The sequence below is a fragment of the Aphelocoma coerulescens genome, chromosome 26, assembly GCF_041296385.1.
Source record: "Aphelocoma coerulescens isolate FSJ_1873_10779 chromosome 26, UR_Acoe_1.0, whole genome shotgun sequence".
Taxonomy (NCBI): domain Eukaryota; kingdom Metazoa; phylum Chordata; class Aves; order Passeriformes; family Corvidae; genus Aphelocoma; species Aphelocoma coerulescens.
The window spans coordinates 4,131,774-4,151,073 of record NC_091039.1 but is presented as its reverse complement, the minus strand read 5'-3'; the positions used below and the strand labels follow the sequence as shown (position 1 = coordinate 4,151,073).

Here is a 19,300-nt window from a genome sequence, read left to right as displayed (position 1 = left end):
TCGCCACCCCAGCGGAAAGAAGCGCCCAGGCGGGTAAAGGACAAAATCAGACTTTTGTTTATTAAAAAAATACTTTACAGGAAAAAAATTCTATGCATTCCGCAGGACTATTTTACAAAGAAATAGCTTAACAGTTTGACACTGGTGTACAGTCAGCTACCGACAGCGCGGGGGGGCGCGGGGCCGCCCCCGCACACGCGCGAATGTCAATAAATACACTAAGGCCGCACAAAGCAAACAGTCGTCCAGGCAATTGTACACGTCCTCTGGAGGCAGAGACCTTAGATAAATTAAAACCACAGAAAAATAATCGTAGCTGCCAATCAAATCAAATTAAATCACGAAACAGCAATACAGGAGTCGGTATCTTTACATGTTGTACAGAGAAATCAGGAGAAAGTGGGTGTTTGTCTGAATGCTAGGGGTGCCCTGGACACTGCTCAGACCCCGCAGGAAGGTACAGAACAGGCTCTGGGGGAGAGGAAACGACCCCTCCACTCCTCTCCCACCCCCTCAGCCAGCACAGGCCTGCCAAGGCTCAGCACTCCTCGGGAACTACAATTCCAGAGTTCATCACTCAGGTGATTCACACCCCAAATCGGGGGGGTCACGTCCCATGAAGGACGTGGGGAAAGCTCTGACAATTTGCCTTGTCCGGGGGAACTGAACTGTAACACGCAGGAAACCTGGCAGAGCACAGCAGAGCCCCTGTGCTGCACCTGTGGAAAGTGTTCCTCATGAATCCCCTGGGAACACCGCGTGGGTGTCCCCCCTTTCCTGGAAGAGAACGTGGCAGGTACCTGCACAAAGTGGCTTGGAGTTTGTCTAGAGGAGAGAGGAAACCAAAGCCAACTGGTATTTCAGCTTCACACTGCCTTTGCTAGTCCATTTCTAGCACAGCTGAGCCACTTGCCTTTATCTCTGTTTTAGTCACCAGCACTTGATTTAAAGTAGAGCCTAAGCCTCAGTTCTGTGTTTCACAGCCGATCCCTCCACGGACAGAGCACTTGGCCAGTGACAGCTGTCTCCAGCATAAAGCAGGAGTATTTTCTACCTGACATCACAGACCAGATCCTCATAAATGGAGAATTGAGGATTTACAGTAACTGACCAGCACGTTCATATTTAGGACCTGTTCTGTACCTATCTGCTTTTTCTGAGAATAACAGAATGTTAAGGTGTTGGAATGGACCTTAAAAATCATCCAGTCCCAACTCCCTGCCATGTGCAGGGACACCTCTCACTGGGCCAGGTTGCTCAACCTGGCTTTATAAAATTCCAGGGTTGGGGCATCCACAACCTCCCTGGGCAACCAGATCCTCACAACCCATCAAATTTCTTCCTAATCTCTAACCTAAATTTCTTCTCTTTTGATTTGTACCCATTCCCCCTTGTGCTGTCACTTGAGTTCCTGATGAACAGCCCCTCTCCAGCTTCCCTGTAGCCCCTGCAGATCCTGGAAGGGGCTGTGAGGTGTCCACACTGAACAGCCCCAACTTTCTCAGCCTTAGAACAAGCTATCAAATGTGCCAAAGTTTGATTACCTCATTAAGGAGCCTGCTTTATGAATTCTTAGAGAAATTAAAATAGCAGCTATTTAACATGAGATATTCAGAAATATTTACTTGATTTGTTCTGCTCAAACACTAAGTGCTTGAACTCGTTACTTCCTCTCTAAATGGCTCTAGCTCGTAAAAAATCAGTGTTCTACAGGTATTGGTCTGGAAAACATTTGCATCTGCCCATCAAGGCTTTGTTCTGGGCAACTGAAGCAATGGCTGAACAGTGAGCAGCTTCCCAAGCAATCCCCCTCACACTTCACATCCAGAGTTGAGGTGGAACTTGAAAGTCTGCCAGTTTGGTTAAAGCACAGCAAAGCTGAGCATGGATTTAGTAAGAGATTCTCAAGCAGCTTGTTCCTCTCTCCCTCAGTCTTCCAAACTAGAATAGCATCAGCAACATTCAGGTCATTCAAAGATACCTTTATTTATGTGCATTAAAATCTGACATTAGGTTTTAAGTTAGTAACTGAGCAGAGCATACAGAGCATGATGCTATTGGTCATGTCCCTCCGTCCAAGAGGAAGTCAGAGCATTTTCTAGGTATTTCAGGCTGTTGTAACAGATTTCACTAAAGCTACAGCTTGGAAAGTAGCACAAACCATCCTAGTTTTCCTTCATCCATTTAAAAACGTGCTATTATAATTTACAGAGGACTTCCAAACGGATTCCCTCTTCATTCCATTTCAATTTTCCCAATAAACAGACAGGTTGGTGCACGGGGGCTCTTACTCTGTTTATTCTGCCTTTGCAGTTCAGCTTGCAGGCTCACTGTGGCCTCTGCAGGTGTGTCAGTTCCTGAGTGATCAGTGCTGGCCACCAGGGAAGGAAGGGCCACCTGGGGGATGGCCCTGCACTGCCAGGGCCAGGGAGCAGCACGGCAGAGGCGCGCAACGGGCACTTGGAAGACTCGCAGACTTGGTCAAAAGGAAAGAACACCCTGGGAAATCTTTCAATGTGAAGGATGAACTGAAACCACTATTGCCTGTGAGGAATTTTACTTTGCACAACCCTTAAAGCTATGAAATTCCTCTCAACATAAAAAGTGGAAAAAACCCACCAGAGAACTGACGGCTCATTTCTGAGCCGCGCTGAGTCATCTAGAATTTCTGCTAAGATTAAATTACACCCCTGCATGAATCACATTACTTCTCATCATAAAAGCTTTCCATTCTAACACCTTATTTACACAGATTACTAAACGAGTCACTACCACTTCAATCTGTAAATTAGTTTTAAATTGAAATATTTCCTAGTCCTCATTTTTGTACCGAAGACAATACATACATACACATAAGGAGTAATACAGGTTCTAACTAATCACTGCAGTATCTTCTGAGGATTATTTCTCTATCAGTTTAAAATAGTGACCTCTACACTGAGGTGCTAATATGTATATAAAAGCCTACACAAACAATATTGCACAAAGTAAGATTTATAATAGAGTAACATATTTTAGAGACCCTTATAAAGAGAAGAGTAATAATTGATATTAAAAAGATGCATCCAGAACTAACACAGCATCTTTGCTTTTGTCTAGTCTAACATAGTGTTTCAAATCTTTCCTACCCCAGTGAGGATTAGAACAAATAAAGTTATCTGGAGACAGCTTAAGTTGCACCAAACCCCAACTTGTACTCTAAATGTGGGGAGGGGAGAGGGAGAGGGAAAAGGGACTTTTCCTTTTGATGACTGAAAAGGGCAGTAATAAATGGGGTGAGTGAAAGTCAAATACAGATTACACATTAACATCCAGAAATATTGAAAGATTGTTTAAAAACTGTTGATAGCTGACACTCTACACATTGAGCACGTGCTGCTGATTTTTCCACAGTAACTGGGCACCCAGGAGCTACACATGGAAAAAGCAGTCCAACGCCAAAATACTTTTTATTGTGAAATACTAATACAGAACTTACACAGTAAGGCTGTCCTTATTCTAGGAAGTCAGGTATCAGCTCAATGCTTATTCTATTAAGTGCATCAGTACAAGGGAAAGTGTGGATCCATTGGACACGTTACGACCCGATCAAAACAAGCTGCCAAGTTGGTTAAGTATTTTAAAGCCTTAAAGTGCTCAAAGATAGCAGTTTCCTCCACAAGACTACCAAGAGGTTCTCTAATTTTGACACTAGCATTTATCACGTTCAGGGAAGATGTATTTTAGAAGCAAAAACCCTCACACCAAACAACATAAGCAGTGCTATGAGAAGTGTTAGGTCAGTAAGTCATTGCATTTCAACAGGAATCAGACACTTGCTTCAGTTCTTTTTACAGGTCACCCTTGTAGGAATTGTAAGAAACATCAATTTCTATAGCTTGTATATAAACCAACATGTCAAGAACAGACATACCAAAAATTCCACAAATCATCAAAAGTGCTGTGCTTTCTCTATTTTTTTTTCTTTTTTTTTTTTACTTTTTTAAGCAATTAAAATGAGATGGGGAAGTCACTTTGCAGGTCTTCTACAAATGCATCACTTTCTGGTGAAGATTAGAGATAAAAGTAAAAGTAGGGATATAACACTGACCAATGGAGTTCAATCATTTTGTGTTCCTGGAGGAATTTCAATCTGACTTTGAGAAGATATTCAACATCTCTTTACTTAAACAGAAAGAAGTGGTAGACCACTGTTACAGGTTGTACTAAGGGGTTAAAATACAACTTGAATTTTGCATAATCTGTGTAAAAAAGATATGCTTGACATTTTGGAATGTCACCTTTCTTTATAGAATTATAGGCAAGATTTCTCCAATAAAACATAAGCCAGTTATAAAACTATAACTTCACATCAAAATTTTAAAAAGTTGTTTAAAAAATGTTTGATTATATACATATCACACAGAAGAGCCTGCATGATCCTGTGGATTGTGTTGCTGATCAGACTCTATTTTAAAACCTGGAAGGGGCTGGGCCACCTGATCTGGTTGCACAAGTCCTGATATTGAAGAAACAGAGGAGGAGAGCACCCCTGGGGTAAGCTGAATTTCTGTACCTGGTTCTTCAGACTCTATTTTTACACTCACACCTTGGGGTTCACCTTCTGCCTCTGTGTTTCCAGGAACATTACTGTTCAGGCTTGAATTGCTTTCTGCTTTTGGAGAAGTCTCCCCCACGGGGTGATACTGTTTGAGTCTGATGTGCCAGGCTAAGCTGCAGACTGCTGACACTGTTTTGAACTGATGAATGACATTTCTAGGGATGAAGTAGATGTCATTGTCACACAACTGAATCCTAGCATAGCGAATGCCTTCCCGTCTCATTTGGTTTAGTTTGGCTTCGTCCACCCATTGAACACACTGGGAGAAGGAGAGATGGGAAAGTTAGTGGTAAACTCTTCAAACAATTCAGCATCCTCCTGTTTTCAAGTTAATTCATGTCTAAATCAGAATGTTTCCGTTTCATGGGTAAAACTTCAAATTTAAATGAGAACTAGACTTTTAAAACACAATTTCTCTGATGTGCACATCCTGAGAGAGGAGAATGAAGAGGTTTCTGCAGTTATGGTTAAAAACAACAAGTGGTGAGATGGGCTGCATTGTTTGAGCTGACAGGACTGAGTTTAGATGCCTCCACATCAGATATTGGAAAAAGCAGGAACAGGCACACATGACTTAATCAACGGATTGTTTCTACAGCACACCCTGTGACTCACAGCATGAACCTGGGGGAAAGGGAAAGAAAAAGGTCCCTTCCAACTGAACTATTTTATGCTGAAACACAAGGAAATTGCCCCAGAGAGCTGAGAACTGAGGGCCACTGGGGATAGAAAAGGGCTGCCTTTAGGGAAAAGCTGGGATCTGTCAGAAACTACTCCCAAAACACCAGGAATGAGCTGTCACGAGGGCACATTTGATACCTGTGACACTGGAGGTTCATGCAGGTCCAGCTGAAGTCTCTGCACAACATCAGTGAAGTCTTCAGCATGAAAACAAACCACATCTTTGGTTATACGAGGCTGGTCACTCCTAGAAAAAGATGAGAATTCCAAGAATTTTTGAAGTATTTGAACTACAGAGCATTACAGCTCTCCTCAGCAGAAAGCTTCATTGAACCAATGACCTGCTTCAGTGTTACACTGTGCACAACGTCTCAGTACTTCTCAATAGTGTATTATTTTGAAAAAGAGGGATAATTCATAGATTTCTCTTTATTCTTTCTCCGTTTTTGCTGCATTCACAACAGCAGTGAGGTTTTCATGGACATACTGAAATGCCTGAGAACCAGGTTCAAACTGCCACTATCAAAGTTCTCTGTTTTCTAGGAATCACAATTTGCCTCAATTCCTCCATTCTATAATTGGACAGAATAATTCCACATTAAGGGAAAAATGTAAAATTACAAAGTAACACTGAAGTTGAAGCAGTGCGGAGTTTTATTCAACAGCTGTGAACCAGAGTGAAGGAAATCCTGGCATTTTCATTCTTATGATATTGCTAATGATGCTATCCAATTTCTCCTGTAATTTCTAGCTATTACAATGATGCAAGTCTAGTTTCTCCGCAAGGTCAACAGCAATATCCTGGGTACATGACCCGAGAAGGCACTGCAGCTGTGAAATTAATTACACTGAGCTCTCAGACTACTGTTACAAAAGCTAGAATTAATATACCTGCTCAGGAGAAGAATAATCAAAGATGATGGTCCAGGTTTAAGGCTTTTGTGTATCACTAAAACATTCTGCAAGCTGCTGTTACAAATTTTTTACTGCCTCAAGAGGGAAAAATAGCAGGTACATAACTTGAGGTTTTCAGCTCTGGGCAACTTTTGTCTCTTTATAGGGTTTAAACCATTTCTGATTAGGTTTGTTTTCCAACGAATTATCAAAAAAAAAAAAAAAAAAGAAGAAGAATAGCTGCATTCCAGCAGCACTTACCATTCTCCAAACTGCACAGCCTTGAGCACCCCGACAGCAGCTGTGCTCTGCCAGTCAAAGCCCTGCCCCACGTGGTCAGCGTGAGCTCTCGTCCTGTCCTCGAACAGGACCTCGCGGGGCTCGCTGGTCCGAGGTAGGTACTGCAGGTTCTTGATCTCGTTCATGGACCTGCAACGGGATAAAATCACACACTAAAAATGTCCCAGACTGCTCAAAAAAGAAACATTTGTATTGAAATAATCTTAAAATGCTGGGTGCTATAGGCTTCAAAGGAATAAAGCACTCCCCTCTGATTTTTTCTAGGTGTTTGTTTGGTGAAAGACTGAAACAAAACCAGCAAAGTACAATTCAGGTTATGAGATCAAACTTTACAAAACAAATCAAACCACATACTTTTTGTGATTTAGTACTTGTGCTGAAAGACCTCCGCCAAGAATGTATTGGTATGTAAAACAGAGCTATCTTACAGAACCTGAGCTTCAGTGATTTAGGAATATGTCCAAAACTTCTTCTTGAAACAACAATTAAAATATGCTTCCAAATCTCCTGAAATTTGTCTTAGAGCACTCTTTCAGAGACAGAAAGCAAGAATACACAGTAAGTCCTGAGCAGACAGGCAGTGTTACAAATGCTTTAGTACCGACATTAGAATGCAGCACGAGCAGTAAAAGGATCTCTGCTGTTTTACAGCATCCACCTGCCCTCACCACCAAATTGGTTCTTGCCACAGAAAGAAGATTAATTAAGTCTCCTTAAGGTAGTAACAAGAGGTTTTAATCTTAAAGCACTGATCTAGGATATGTGAGAAGTACTGAAAGATACTGTGAGAAGTAGTGAAATAAAATAACCATCACAGGTAACATTAGCTTTATCAGCTGAGCCCCTTTGAAACAGAAGTGAAAGTGAAACTTAAATCTGAATTAGTCCTCTGCAGAGCCAATTACACATCAAACACTTTGCTTTTGTTCTCAAATCTGACACAGACTTAACTGCAATGTTTTACCTCGAGTACAAAAGGAAACCCAAACCTTACCGGCGCCGTTTGAAGGGCGATTTTGGCATATCAGCTGTGGGGATCATCTGCTCTCCCGGCCTCACCCACATGATGGGCCCATCATCACTCTGGGACCTGCACTGCAGTCGGAGACTGGAAAGAGTCCCCCAGGGCAAAGTCATCTAAAAGAAAACAGGAACAAAACAACCCACAAAACACACATAACACAAAACACTGGGTGAAATAGAAAAATTAAATGATGCCTTTGGTAAAACTGGTTCAAATCTGCTGTCAAAAGAATTGCATAGAAACTAAGTAAGTTTGAGAGGCAAAAGATATTCCAAGCTAATTTTATCAAGCATAGTCTTTAGGGAAGTAGAGGCACATGTAGTGTACATATATATAATAAATTTGATTTTTTAAAATCAGACACCTAATTCCATGCCTTACAATTGGACACAGGAAAGAATGAACCTCAGTAGCCCAAATGAGCACATCAATAAAGAAAACACCTAACAGCTTCTAATCACTTGGAAACCTAACAATTACTTAAATATCTACAGTGCCCTGAACACACCACAAGTTACTGCTTACTCTAAGAAATGGAGATTCTTCCAACATATCCAGGAATTCTGGGAAGTAGTCCCCAACTTCTTCATCCACTGCTCCAACCAGGCTGATCTGGCGCATGGGTCCTGCTCTGTAGGTGCCACAGCAGTACGTCCGATTGACCTGACAGGAGACACACCACCACCACAGCTTTAGTTCTGGTACAGGAGAATAAAACTGACTAATCTAACACGGCTGGGATTAATCTTGCACTCATCTCCATCTGTTTCAGTAGATGTGCCTTTGGGAATATGCACAGGGACTGTTTAGAACAGAAGAGAAAGAAAGGACTCCTGCCTGTACTCCTGACAGGAAATCCTTCTGAAGTTTGAAAAACAGCAAGTGAATATTTGACTAATTCAGGAACAATTCAACACTTCCAGGCTGACTTGAGAAAACAACCACACAAGGTTTTATTGTGACTCAAGTCTTTCACCAGCAAGCTTCAACTCTCTGCTCGCTCATGCAGAACACTGTTGCTTCTACATTTCAAACCAGATGCTCCTGGGACATGCACGTGCCTCATTGCAGTCCTGTCCCTGAGGTCCTTCCCCTGAGATAGCAGTGAAAAACCTCAGTGTCCTTCATGCAGTGGTTCTAGTGATGTTGTTATAGTATACACAGAAAATTGGACAAAAACCAGAGGAAATGAGAGGTTTAGCTGGAAAGCCAGTGCTCATGGAGAAGAATTTTAGGATAACCATTTGCAGTAGAACATGCTGTCAGTGCTGGGGCCAGAAATACTTTAATGTCACAGCTCATGGACATTCTCTAGAATACAGACTGTCCCACTTTCCAGGGTCATCTGGAAACTTTTCTTGCCGATTTCCTGTTCCCAGAGGAGAGGCACTGGCAAGACTCCAGTGTTCTGTAGCCTCATCCTATGGACTGCAGCTGGAACATGCCATATGGCCACAGAGGAGGTTCTATGTAGATACCACTAACTGATGGTACAGAGCACAAGTTCTGCCATAATTAGTCTGTTCTGCACACTCAGTTGTGTCTGAGCCCCAGCCTTCCATCACCCTTGAGTGTGTGTTCTAGGGGTGAAAAACTACAGCTGTTCTCCATGGCTGGGTGGTGGGACAGTACAGACAATTACTGGTAAATTTGCAGTTTAACAGTCATGTTCACAAAGTGTAATGCCTTTTATAACTCCACTTACAGATACGTGGATGCAGCAGCTTAGCTTTAAGTTTAGTTTCAGTTTTGCATGTTTAGTCAACAAACCAGATGTCATTAGACTACTCCATGCAGTTGTTAAAGGTAAATTAGGAGAGACTAATAAAGGAAGAATAGTTACTGCTACAATTTTATCCTCCAGCAGCAGTCATAGATATTTCACTTCTTAATTACAGGAGTTTAGCTCGCTCTATTTGCTGAATGCAGTTCAGAGCAGGAGCACTGGAATGCTGCAGCAATATTTTAGTTCTGTGCACCTACAGCAAAACCAAGGACTGAAACACTCTGGTCCTTATCCAGTGAAGTTTAACTGCCTGGCACTATTTATGTAAGTGGAGACAGACTACTTCCAGATGAATTCTATGCTATTGAAACCACCTGGTGAGAGTCACTAGCATTTTACAGGTGTTTGTCATGAGTTAAAATGAATTATAACTCCATATGCAGTTTTTCCTTGTAATGTTTTCAAAGGAAATGAAAAATGAGAAACTTCAACTTCGGGGTTTTTTTTAATGCACTGGAACAATGAAAAAAATAGACAAGAACTCAGGAGTTATAAAGGAAACAGTAGAAATACTTTAGGGAAATATTGGATTTCAATGCTTTGCTAGTTTTTAATAGAAATTAAAGGAATATACACACTTGAGAATTAAACCCAGGACATGTTTACACTGAAAACATGCACCAACTCATGGCAATCCCCTGCAGGCTGTAGTATTCATCTCAAGCACCTCAATCACAGGGGATGTAGTCTCCTAGCTTAATATGCCATAAAAAAAACATCTTCACAGCTTCTCTCTTATTCTTAATTCCTTCTGAGCAGCAAACACCAACACCACTGGTTAGGCCAGTGGTCTTAAGAATATCATGTAATGAACATCTAAAAGAACAGGCATCTTGCCCTGTCTTTACAACTGGGTGATTTAGTGTCCCATGAGTAAGCACCCTGGTTGCTGCACTGAAAACTGCTTTAGCTTTTCATTCACCAAGTGCTCCAGATTCCCTCTTCCCAGCACTATTCACTCCACAGCCACCTGCATGCACCCCTCATTGCAGGGAAGAAAGCTGAGATGATGAAATAGCTGAAGTCCCTTCGTTATATCCATTAGGACCTCTCTCAGTGTTTTTTATTTTTGTTTAAAGTTCAACTCTTGTTTAGGAATTTAGCTAGGGTCACTCCAGTTCACACGGCTGCCAGAAGTCAGTAACTTATTACCACAGCACCTCCCTTGCTATAATTTGTTCCCTGTGCTTCTTTAAAAGCAGCAGTGGATCATGAGCAGTAACTGCCACTGTTTTTACTGTTGCAAAAGGACGATGGGGCCAGTAAGGCCACTCGGGCAGCCTGTACCCTTTCAAATGCCACACAGCCATCACTGCCACGTGCATCCCCCACTCCACACACCCCACACTGACACTGAGTTATGGGCATGGTTAAAATTAGCTCCTGAGTGCTCATGGAGACATTTTCTCTCAGCTGCACCATGTGCCTATCAGTGTTTCCCACACTTGGGTGAGAACAGAAGCAGACAGAGGCAGTGTTTCCTGTCAGAGGCACAGAGCTGGTGTTTATTTGCATGTTCCTGAGCCACCCCAGCCTCACCACGGGTTAAGTGAGCAGCACAGGGTGAGAAGAGGACACACAGATGAGGCATCAGCTGGAGACAAATGAGGTTAAGTCTCAGAAGTTTCTCTCCAGTTGCAAGAGCAGCATGAATCAGTTGACAGCAACAATATTTCAGCATGCCAAGTCAGCTATAAAACCAACCACACAAACACTTGGCTACAAGGAAGAAAGCAAGAGCACAAGGCTGGTTACTAGTGAAGGACAAGGCAGTGACATGCCAGCACAGCAAGGGTGACATGTTTGACTAAAATCTGACATAGTGCAGGACCATTGGGCATTGTTTATATGGCTTCAGTGACAAACCAAATGAAGTTTACAGTACAGATGCACAACTTCTCCATTTCATACTTTGGTAGCTACTGCTAAAAAAAAGAAATTGCCCTTCCAGAATCAGAGAAGTTCACATGGAGCAGACACCAAACTCTGATGTGGTTCATTAACCAAAGCTCTCAGGGACAGGGTAACCTGTGCAGAACAGCAGGAGTAAGAAAACTTACCCAGTTATCATCTGTTGGCTGCTTCTCCCAGAAGGAACAGCAGCTTATGCAAAACCTACTTCCCCAATTCTCTTTCCTGGCCTCTTCCCAGAACCCCCACACACCCTCTGTGAGTCTAACTGTTCTTTGGATCAGAGAGAGAATTAATCAGGCAGTTGATCAGTTGGGGAAAAAAGCAGAAGTGGTTTTTTTAACTCTAAATATATTCCCATTCACTGAGTGGAACTAGAAGCAGTTGTACTGAAACAAGTGATAAGGAAAATAAGAGTTCATTCTAGCTGCACTGCTAAGAGCTTTCAAATTAAAGGGTGCCCTTATGTGAGGAAAGCTTACAAATTACTGCTCAGTGATTTGAGTCTTGAAAGCTCTCAGCCCAAGTGAACAGCTCCAAACTAAAGCTGAGCTCCAGCACTGAAGTATTAGAACCAAAGAGAGCCAACACAAGCAAAAAAATCCAGAGGAAACTGAAACTTAATTATTTTAAGATACTGAAACCAAACATTTATGTAACAAATACACATTGGAGTGCTTTGCTATAAACTCACTGCCCTGAGAACAAAGGAATTCACCTTGCAAGGCAGTTAATTATCACTAGGCTTTTACCAAGTCTTTCAGATTGAAGTCCTTATTTTGAATACTGTAATTCAGTTTCTCTGAAAACACAAAATAGCTGAATGTCATGCAAGCCAAAGGTCACATTAACTTGCAGTTTACAGATCAAGTTTTGATTTCTTGACACTGGATCTCCAAATCCCCTCGGCACAGGTCAGTGCAGCAAACAAACTCATGCACAGAGAAGGAACTCAGAATGGAGGTGATTTAACTGAGTGTTTTCAATTATAAATAATCAGTGTAGAGCATACAATAGCACAACATGCTTAATGTACAAAAGCACAACTGTGAAGCACTTCTGTACTGTACAATTCTCATACAGAAAGGTCAGATGTGAAGTTTGGCCAAACTGTTCATTCCTCATCAGGGCTGCCAAGGAAGAGCAGCACAAGAGTCAGGTTCATCACCCCAGGCCCTCGAGTAGGGCATTGCAGCCTTCTCCATTTCAAGACAAGCTAGTTTGCCAAACTTGGGTGAAACCAGCACTGATTTCAATGTTTCCTTCAGCTTTTCCATCATCTGCATTCTCTGAAGAGCCCTGCTTCAGCCGTCTGTGACAGCTCCCCTGCTCTGTTTGCTCAGGGAGAACTGCACTAACACACTTCAGCCAGAGAGGATTAACCAGGTCATGCTGGAGCTGGGTTTAGAGAAGTGGTTTAGACCAACTGAACCTTATGTCATGACTCAATCTTAATCAAGTTTAGACAGTACTTAAAATAGAATTAATTGAAGTACCAGCAGACTATAACCCAGCAAAGCCTCTTATTTATTACCACATTCCTCACGTGTATTTATAGTGCCAGTATTTGTGTTCACAGGACATTCACCGACAAAAAATGCAATTGTTAAATACTCCAGAGGCTCTGTTTAGCCATTTCAGGGGTCATCACATGTACTCGAGCCAGAACGCAATCAGGACACTAAAAAACACAGATAAATCACTCATACAGAAGACTTTAAAGCCTGACTTGTGGACACATTTCACATTTGCAGGACACAGGTGTGTGCTGTGCAGAAGTGCTATTGCCCACAGCAGTGGTTTATATGCTCAGAGACTGGTTTTGGGGTACTCTGCACTGTCAGCACAAAGAATTACTTAAACCAAGAAACAGAAGCTGGTTAAAATAAATGCTGCAGCAGCTAATCATCATTAAACAAAAAGCCAAGTGTCAGAATTATTAATTTAATGCTATTCAAAGACTCCACAGCCACCATGCAGGAACTTTCTGTAAAGCAATACTTGTTTTTCCAATGCAAATCTTGCTTATAAGCATTTGGCAAACCCTGCAGAGATCCAAATAGCCCATCCACAAGCAGTAACACTCCAAAATCTATTGTTAAAGGTGTGTTCTTACAGTACTGAAGTGCACTCCACCACAGTTTCAGATTTATCCTTCCAACAAGTGAACTAGTAAATGTAATTAATGTCTAGAGTAAAGACCTTAAAGGTAATCAGCAGTTTGTATCCATTCTCAGACTAAACAGAAAGAAGCTTTATTCCATCAAAAAGAAATTTATCTAAACTGTAATCTTGTTGTATAGATACTTCTGAGTTTGATTACAGGACTAAAATCCAAGAGACTTTCCTATGGGAATCAAGGAATTAACTTAGTTTTTACTGTTGCATCCATTTAAGTTACACAGAGATACAGTTTCTAAATTAGCTTAAGCCTACTACGGAAACCAAGGGAGTAAATAAAATGAAATTCCTTTTCCGTGGCAATTAAAAAGATTCACTAACCACCTTCAAGTTACAAAGTTTAAACAGACTAAGGTATTGAGGGAATTAAGATGTTAAAAAAAAGCTGTGAATCAGATATACTGAAACATGAAAAGTAATATCATTGCAAAAAAAAAAAAAAAATCAAAACCCCAAGACCCCAAAACCAACAAACTCCAGCTCTATTGACTAGAAAAGCAGTGTTAGTATTTGCAGCCTATGCAACTCTTGACACAGACTTGGCTGTTATCTTGCACCATCTCAGTGTTTTCCCAAGTTTAGAAGAAAAAGATGATCAGTGCAGATCTTTCCTCAGACACAGATAGTGTCTGAGGTGTGATTCACCAGCTACCAGGGAGCACAGAAAAGCTTTAAGCAGAAACAGGAATAAACAGAGTAGTGAAGTCCCAACACTGCCTTTTTTCATCTGCTTAGAAAATAAATTTGTGACTTGCCTATTTTAAAACATGCCTGCTCTGGGTTAGTGAGATTAATCAAATCTAGGTATTGTGCAACTTTTATGCTTTTGAACAGTCCTTACCTGAGAGTGAAAATTTGAAATTGTTGTTGTTTCAATGTCCTTCTTGCCCAAAATTTCCATTTTCACTGGAGTGTTTGGAAAGTTAAAAGCAAAGTAATCCAGGAAGTCTGGTAAATAAGCAGCTGCTCCGTGCACTATGGCTAAAGCATAGTAAGCTGCATTTTTATCATTTTCACTGAATGACAACGCAAGAAACTCTTCTGCAAATCTCTCCATCTCCACTGGAGACAAAAATGAGAGTTCATCCATGTAAGCATGCAGGACCAGGGCACCTCCATTGGACTGATGTTCCTCATGAATGAAGTTACTGAATTTAGTGCCAGTCTTCAGGAAGCTGCTGCGGACAGAGTGCTCCTGGTGTGTCACAAACGGGGTTTGTACTCCCTGGGGTATCCGATATTCCTGCATGCCCAAGTTCAGCCTGCACAGCTGCTCATCCTTCAGGTACCTGAAGGATTCCTTGTTCACTTCCAGGTTGTCACACTGTCCTTGAGACAGAGTCTCCTTGTCAATGCGAGTGAGCCCAGCACACACTGTCTGCACCTCTTTGTTGTACATCTTCAGGCGTTTTCCCCGCACATCTTCCCGGTGTTTCTTTTTCTTTTTTTTCTTTATCTTCTTCATAATAAGACTGTCAGCTCGCTGGGTTTTGCCATTTTCATCTGGAGTTTCTGGCAGCAACAATAAAGAGAAGATTAGAGTTCTGCAGTTGCAGCATATTCACCCCAAAAGAATTCAGGCCTCTCACTTGCTGAAGGGATCTATTCCCAGGGAGACTGACCAATTGTAAACCACTGCATTTTTGGTTTTATAATTAAGTCAAAAGTCACGGTAGCTACAATTATACAAATAACGCCTTGAATTAAGGAAAACTTCCAAACTCTTGCTTAATATTTTAGAAATATTTCCATTTTTAACAGATTTATTAGAATATCTTTAAAGGGAGTTCGTATTTCAGAACATCTATAATTAAGTACATTAATAACTTCTGACATTTAAGGCAGTGCCATACAGGGGAAGAGGATAAACAAGTATGTGTAACATTCAAACTTTAAGACTTTCATTACAGAACACTTCCCTGATTTTGAACACGTGATACAGAAGCAAAACACAGTTGAGCTGAAGAGGTACAAGCTTTACCTACACTTAGAGGTAAAAATAAAAAAAAAGTAAATCTTAGACTACTGATCTTTTAAAATTAAAGACCCAAATCATCACATCAACAGCTTCAGTCTTACAGTTAACTATTCAGTTAATGGAGAGAAGGAAATTAAGAGGCAGCTTCGGTTGTTTGGGGGGTTTTTTGAGGTTAATCAGCCTCTAAAAGACTGAGAAATAAAATGTAAAGAAGTAGTTCTGTCAAGCCAAATGGAACCGTTTAAGTTGTTCTTCTTTCAAGAATAAAAACTAATTCAAATAACATTTAGTGAGAGACAAAGGTAATTAGAAAACTTGATGCTCCAGCTGTCAAAAACTCAACTGCCAAGACAAGGTTTTAATGTGCCTGAATCAAAGAACCATTTCATCCAACAATGCCCATAAATCTCCGGGAGCTGTGTTACCAGGATAGCCATGGGGATGAGAACAACCTGCTGCTGAAGGCAACACCTGACCAAAGATGCAGTAACTAAAGTTTTACAGTTTCCCTTCAGCACAGGGCTTTGTCCTAATAAAATTTCCGTTCTTTGGCTGCACATTGCTATTCCCTCTTTATTCTCTTAGAGTATTTAATTTAAAGAAAAAAAAACATGTTACACTGTTTTATGAGAAAGGGTGTAGTGATAAATACAGGCAGCTCCAGTTTCTTTCATGTAACCAGTGTTTAACTGGATCATTACTGGTTTGATCTCGGAGCTCATTACTGGAGAGGGTTGACCTTCATAATAGCCTGGTGTAAGGAACAGAGTTACTCATGGAGCAAAGAAAGAGCCGATTGCTTAATCCTCACTTCATACAATAGTCTTAGGACCTGAAATACAAGTTTTCACCGTGCTGCTGCAGCCCTTACAAACAGCAAAGGCCCTGATCTTTCTATTCAAGAGAAAGCAGGAAAAGCAGGGTGGTAGCACTTGTTTTGGGAAGTCAGCTGAAACGGATCTTGGAATGAGGTTTTCTGCAAGACTCGGATGTGAGGAGTGCACGAGTTTGCTCAGTCACTGGGCTCTCAAGTACAGACACTGCTTTACTCACTGAGTGAACGTGCAATTCACACACCAGATATTTGTCCTGGTGGAACCAGAGATCCCAAGCTGGAACTAAACAAGAATTTCATGCCACCACTGAGCTGTTGGGAATACTTCCTTATGCATGTTTCCAAGAACATTTAGTTGTTGAAGGTCTCTTATTTTAAGCATGTCTGATTTTAGGCATAGTTTTAAAACCTCAGACATTTTAATTCAGGGTATCTTCCTGTTTGAAGCCATATCCTAATAACAGACAGAGGAATCCTTGCATTTGGGAGCTTCTAGTGAACATTTGTCTGTTTTCAGGATAAAATCTGCCCTGGCTGCTGCTGGATGCACTGAACACAGCAGAGTCCCACTACTACAGTGAGTAACTGTAGTTCAGTGCAGCTAAACAGTGACATTATAGCAATGCCTGGCAATCTTGAAGGAAATATAGTTTTAATTATTCCTTTAAATAAACAGAAAGCCTCCAGCACCTCAAACACAATAAAGCTGTGGACAGGTCACTAAACGATGGGCTCAGCAGTGAGGCAGAATGACAGCAGCGCCAATAACTCAGCTACTCTAAAATGATCACACATCCCACAACAGAACCAGAACCACTATTAAACAGCAAAAACAGTAGGGGTGTTCACTGTCACCTGGGGCCACAGATAAGTATGGTACAGTCAATGCAACAGGTAATTTAATTACATTATATATCAAAATAAAAACTGATAGCCAGGACAAAGAAATACAGCCCCATCCCAACAGGCACTACCCCTACAGCTGAGGACAGGCAGTGAAGAGCTTCAGATTAGCAAACAGCTTTTCTTTGCAAATCTGGAATTTTGATGCTCATTTTTGTGCTGTTTAAGCCTTCATTAAGAGGCCTTATTTAATTCTGGGTTAGAACTGACACAGTGACACTCCAATCTACAAAGATACACTGCTCCAAACTTTTACTTGATAAACACTGTAAACCTCTGCAGTTTTATCAATCAGCAGCCTTTATAATCGTTATTCAAGCACAGTGGTGTGGAAGCATTAACCAGCGGAAAAAAGCCTCTCCTAGTAATAGTTTTGTCTGTTTTTAAGACAGTCTTATCTAGAGTTTACTCTACAGACACTTGACTTCTGTAAGCAAGTGCATCTTTGGTTTCTTTGGCACAAAACCTGCCCATACACTCCTCAAGCATAATTCACCACATTGTATTTTTAATTACAGCAGCTTCTGCAGTTATTTTTTATCTATGTTGCTCTCTCCAAGAAGCTTTTTACTATAACAAATCTCTGAGCAGAACCAAAACAATCACTCGGTACTGTTAAAATAAAAATAAACAAAACCACACACAGCGCACACCAAAATCCAGAGATATTTCGGCACTTCTAATTAAAGGAAACACAGAATAATTCGGGTTGGAAGGGACCTCTGGAGATCATCCAGTGCAACCCCCCTACCAAGGCAGGGTCACCTGGAGCAGGTGACACAAGTTTGGGTTTGGGATATCTTCAGACAGGTGTTCTCCAGGACCTCCCTAGGCACCTGTTCCAGTGTTCTGACACCCTTCATTGAAAGAAATTCTTCTTCGTGTTGAGGAGGAACTTTTGTATTTTAGTGTATGGCTACTGCGCCTTGTCCTGTTGCTGGGCACCCCTGAAAAGAATCTGGCACCATCCTCTGACACCCACCTTGGAAAAATACTCGTACGGAATCATGAGAAGCCTTCTCACGGCACTTATCAAACCCAAGAAAATAAAATTTTAAAAGAAACCCCAGCAGCTCCTCACACGTTAATGCAAGCATAGAAGGAAGAAAGCTTCACTCCCACAGCACCTGCAGCTGAACCTGCGATGAGGGCGATTCTGACAGCGGCAGGAGCAGCGCGGCCACCCCGCGCTCCGTCCCCGGGGCAGCACCGCCGTGCCCGCTACGACACGGCCGGACCAGGGCCGCCGAGCCCGCAGCGCTGCCGCCGCCCGCACCCCTCCACAGGTGCGCCCGGGGCTCCCAGCGCGGCGCTGCCGCCGCTCCCGCCCGCCCGGCCGAGCCCTCCGGGGGCACCCGCCGGCCCCGCGCTCCCCGCGCTCCCCCCGCCGCTCACCTCGCTGGCTGGGCCGCCCCGCCGCGCCGTCCGCGGGGCTGCCGCGCCTCGCCTTGTGGCCGGTGGGCTCGGCGTGGTGCCGGTGGTGGTGTCGGCGCTCCCCGGGCGGCGGGAGGCTGAGCGGGGAGAACGTGAACAGCCCCGCGGCGGCGGGGAGGGCGGGCGGGGGCAGCGGCTCCGCCGGGCCGGGCCCCGCCAGCAGCGGCTGGCTCGGCCGGGCCCGCTTGGCGGCCGGCGGCTCGCCGGGTGCCGCCCGCCGGCGGCGGGGCCCGCGGGGCCGGGCGGGCCGGTCCGCTGAGGGCGGCGGCGGCTCCTCCGGGGCCCGCGGCACCGCGGCGACCTGCGCGGCCATTTCAGGGGCTCCCTCACACACATTTAAATGGCCCGAGCGCCGGGCGCCGCCGCGCACGCGCCGCCGCGGGGCACCCTGGGACCTGTAGTTCGGGAGCGGGGGGCGCGTGCGCGCGGCGCGGGTCACGTGAGGGGCGGGGCGGGAGGGTGCTGAGGGAGCGCGGAGCCGGGGAGCGGGGACGAGTAAAAAGCTTTATTTTCACGGCGTTGTCGCTTGTTTTAAAGTGCTTCGTCCATTAAACACCGGCCGCGGGGTGCTGCGGAGGCTTTTCCCGCGAGGGAGATGATGTGGAGCTGTTGGAGCGAGCCTAAGAAGGCCATTCCTGCCCGTGGCAAGGGGATGGAATAAAATCATTGAATCATAAAATCTTAAGGGTTGGGAGTGAACTTAAAAATCTCGTTTCAGCCCCTGCCATGGGCTGGGGCACCTTCCGCTACACGAGGTTGCTCCGAACTCCGTC

The 19,300-nt window shown here is 43.2% G+C and overlaps 1 protein-coding gene across 1 annotated transcript; it reads right to left on the bottom strand.

Moving 5' to 3' along the window:
• Window positions 1–34: 34 nt before the first annotated feature.
• On the bottom strand, window positions 35–18,840 carry RSBN1 (round spermatid basic protein 1). Its single transcript, XM_068995567.1, has 7 exons — window positions 18,489–18,840; window positions 14,219–14,889; window positions 8,025–8,162; window positions 7,470–7,612; window positions 6,437–6,604; window positions 5,420–5,528; window positions 35–4,859 (listed from the first exon to the last, which is right to left on the bottom strand). Exons 1-7 carry the CDS (start codon window positions 18,838–18,840, stop codon window positions 4,398–4,400), a joined length of 2,043 nt encoding a protein of 680 aa, XP_068851668.1. The 3' UTR covers window positions 35–4,397.
• Between the last annotated feature and the right edge of the window lie 460 nt (window positions 18,841–19,300).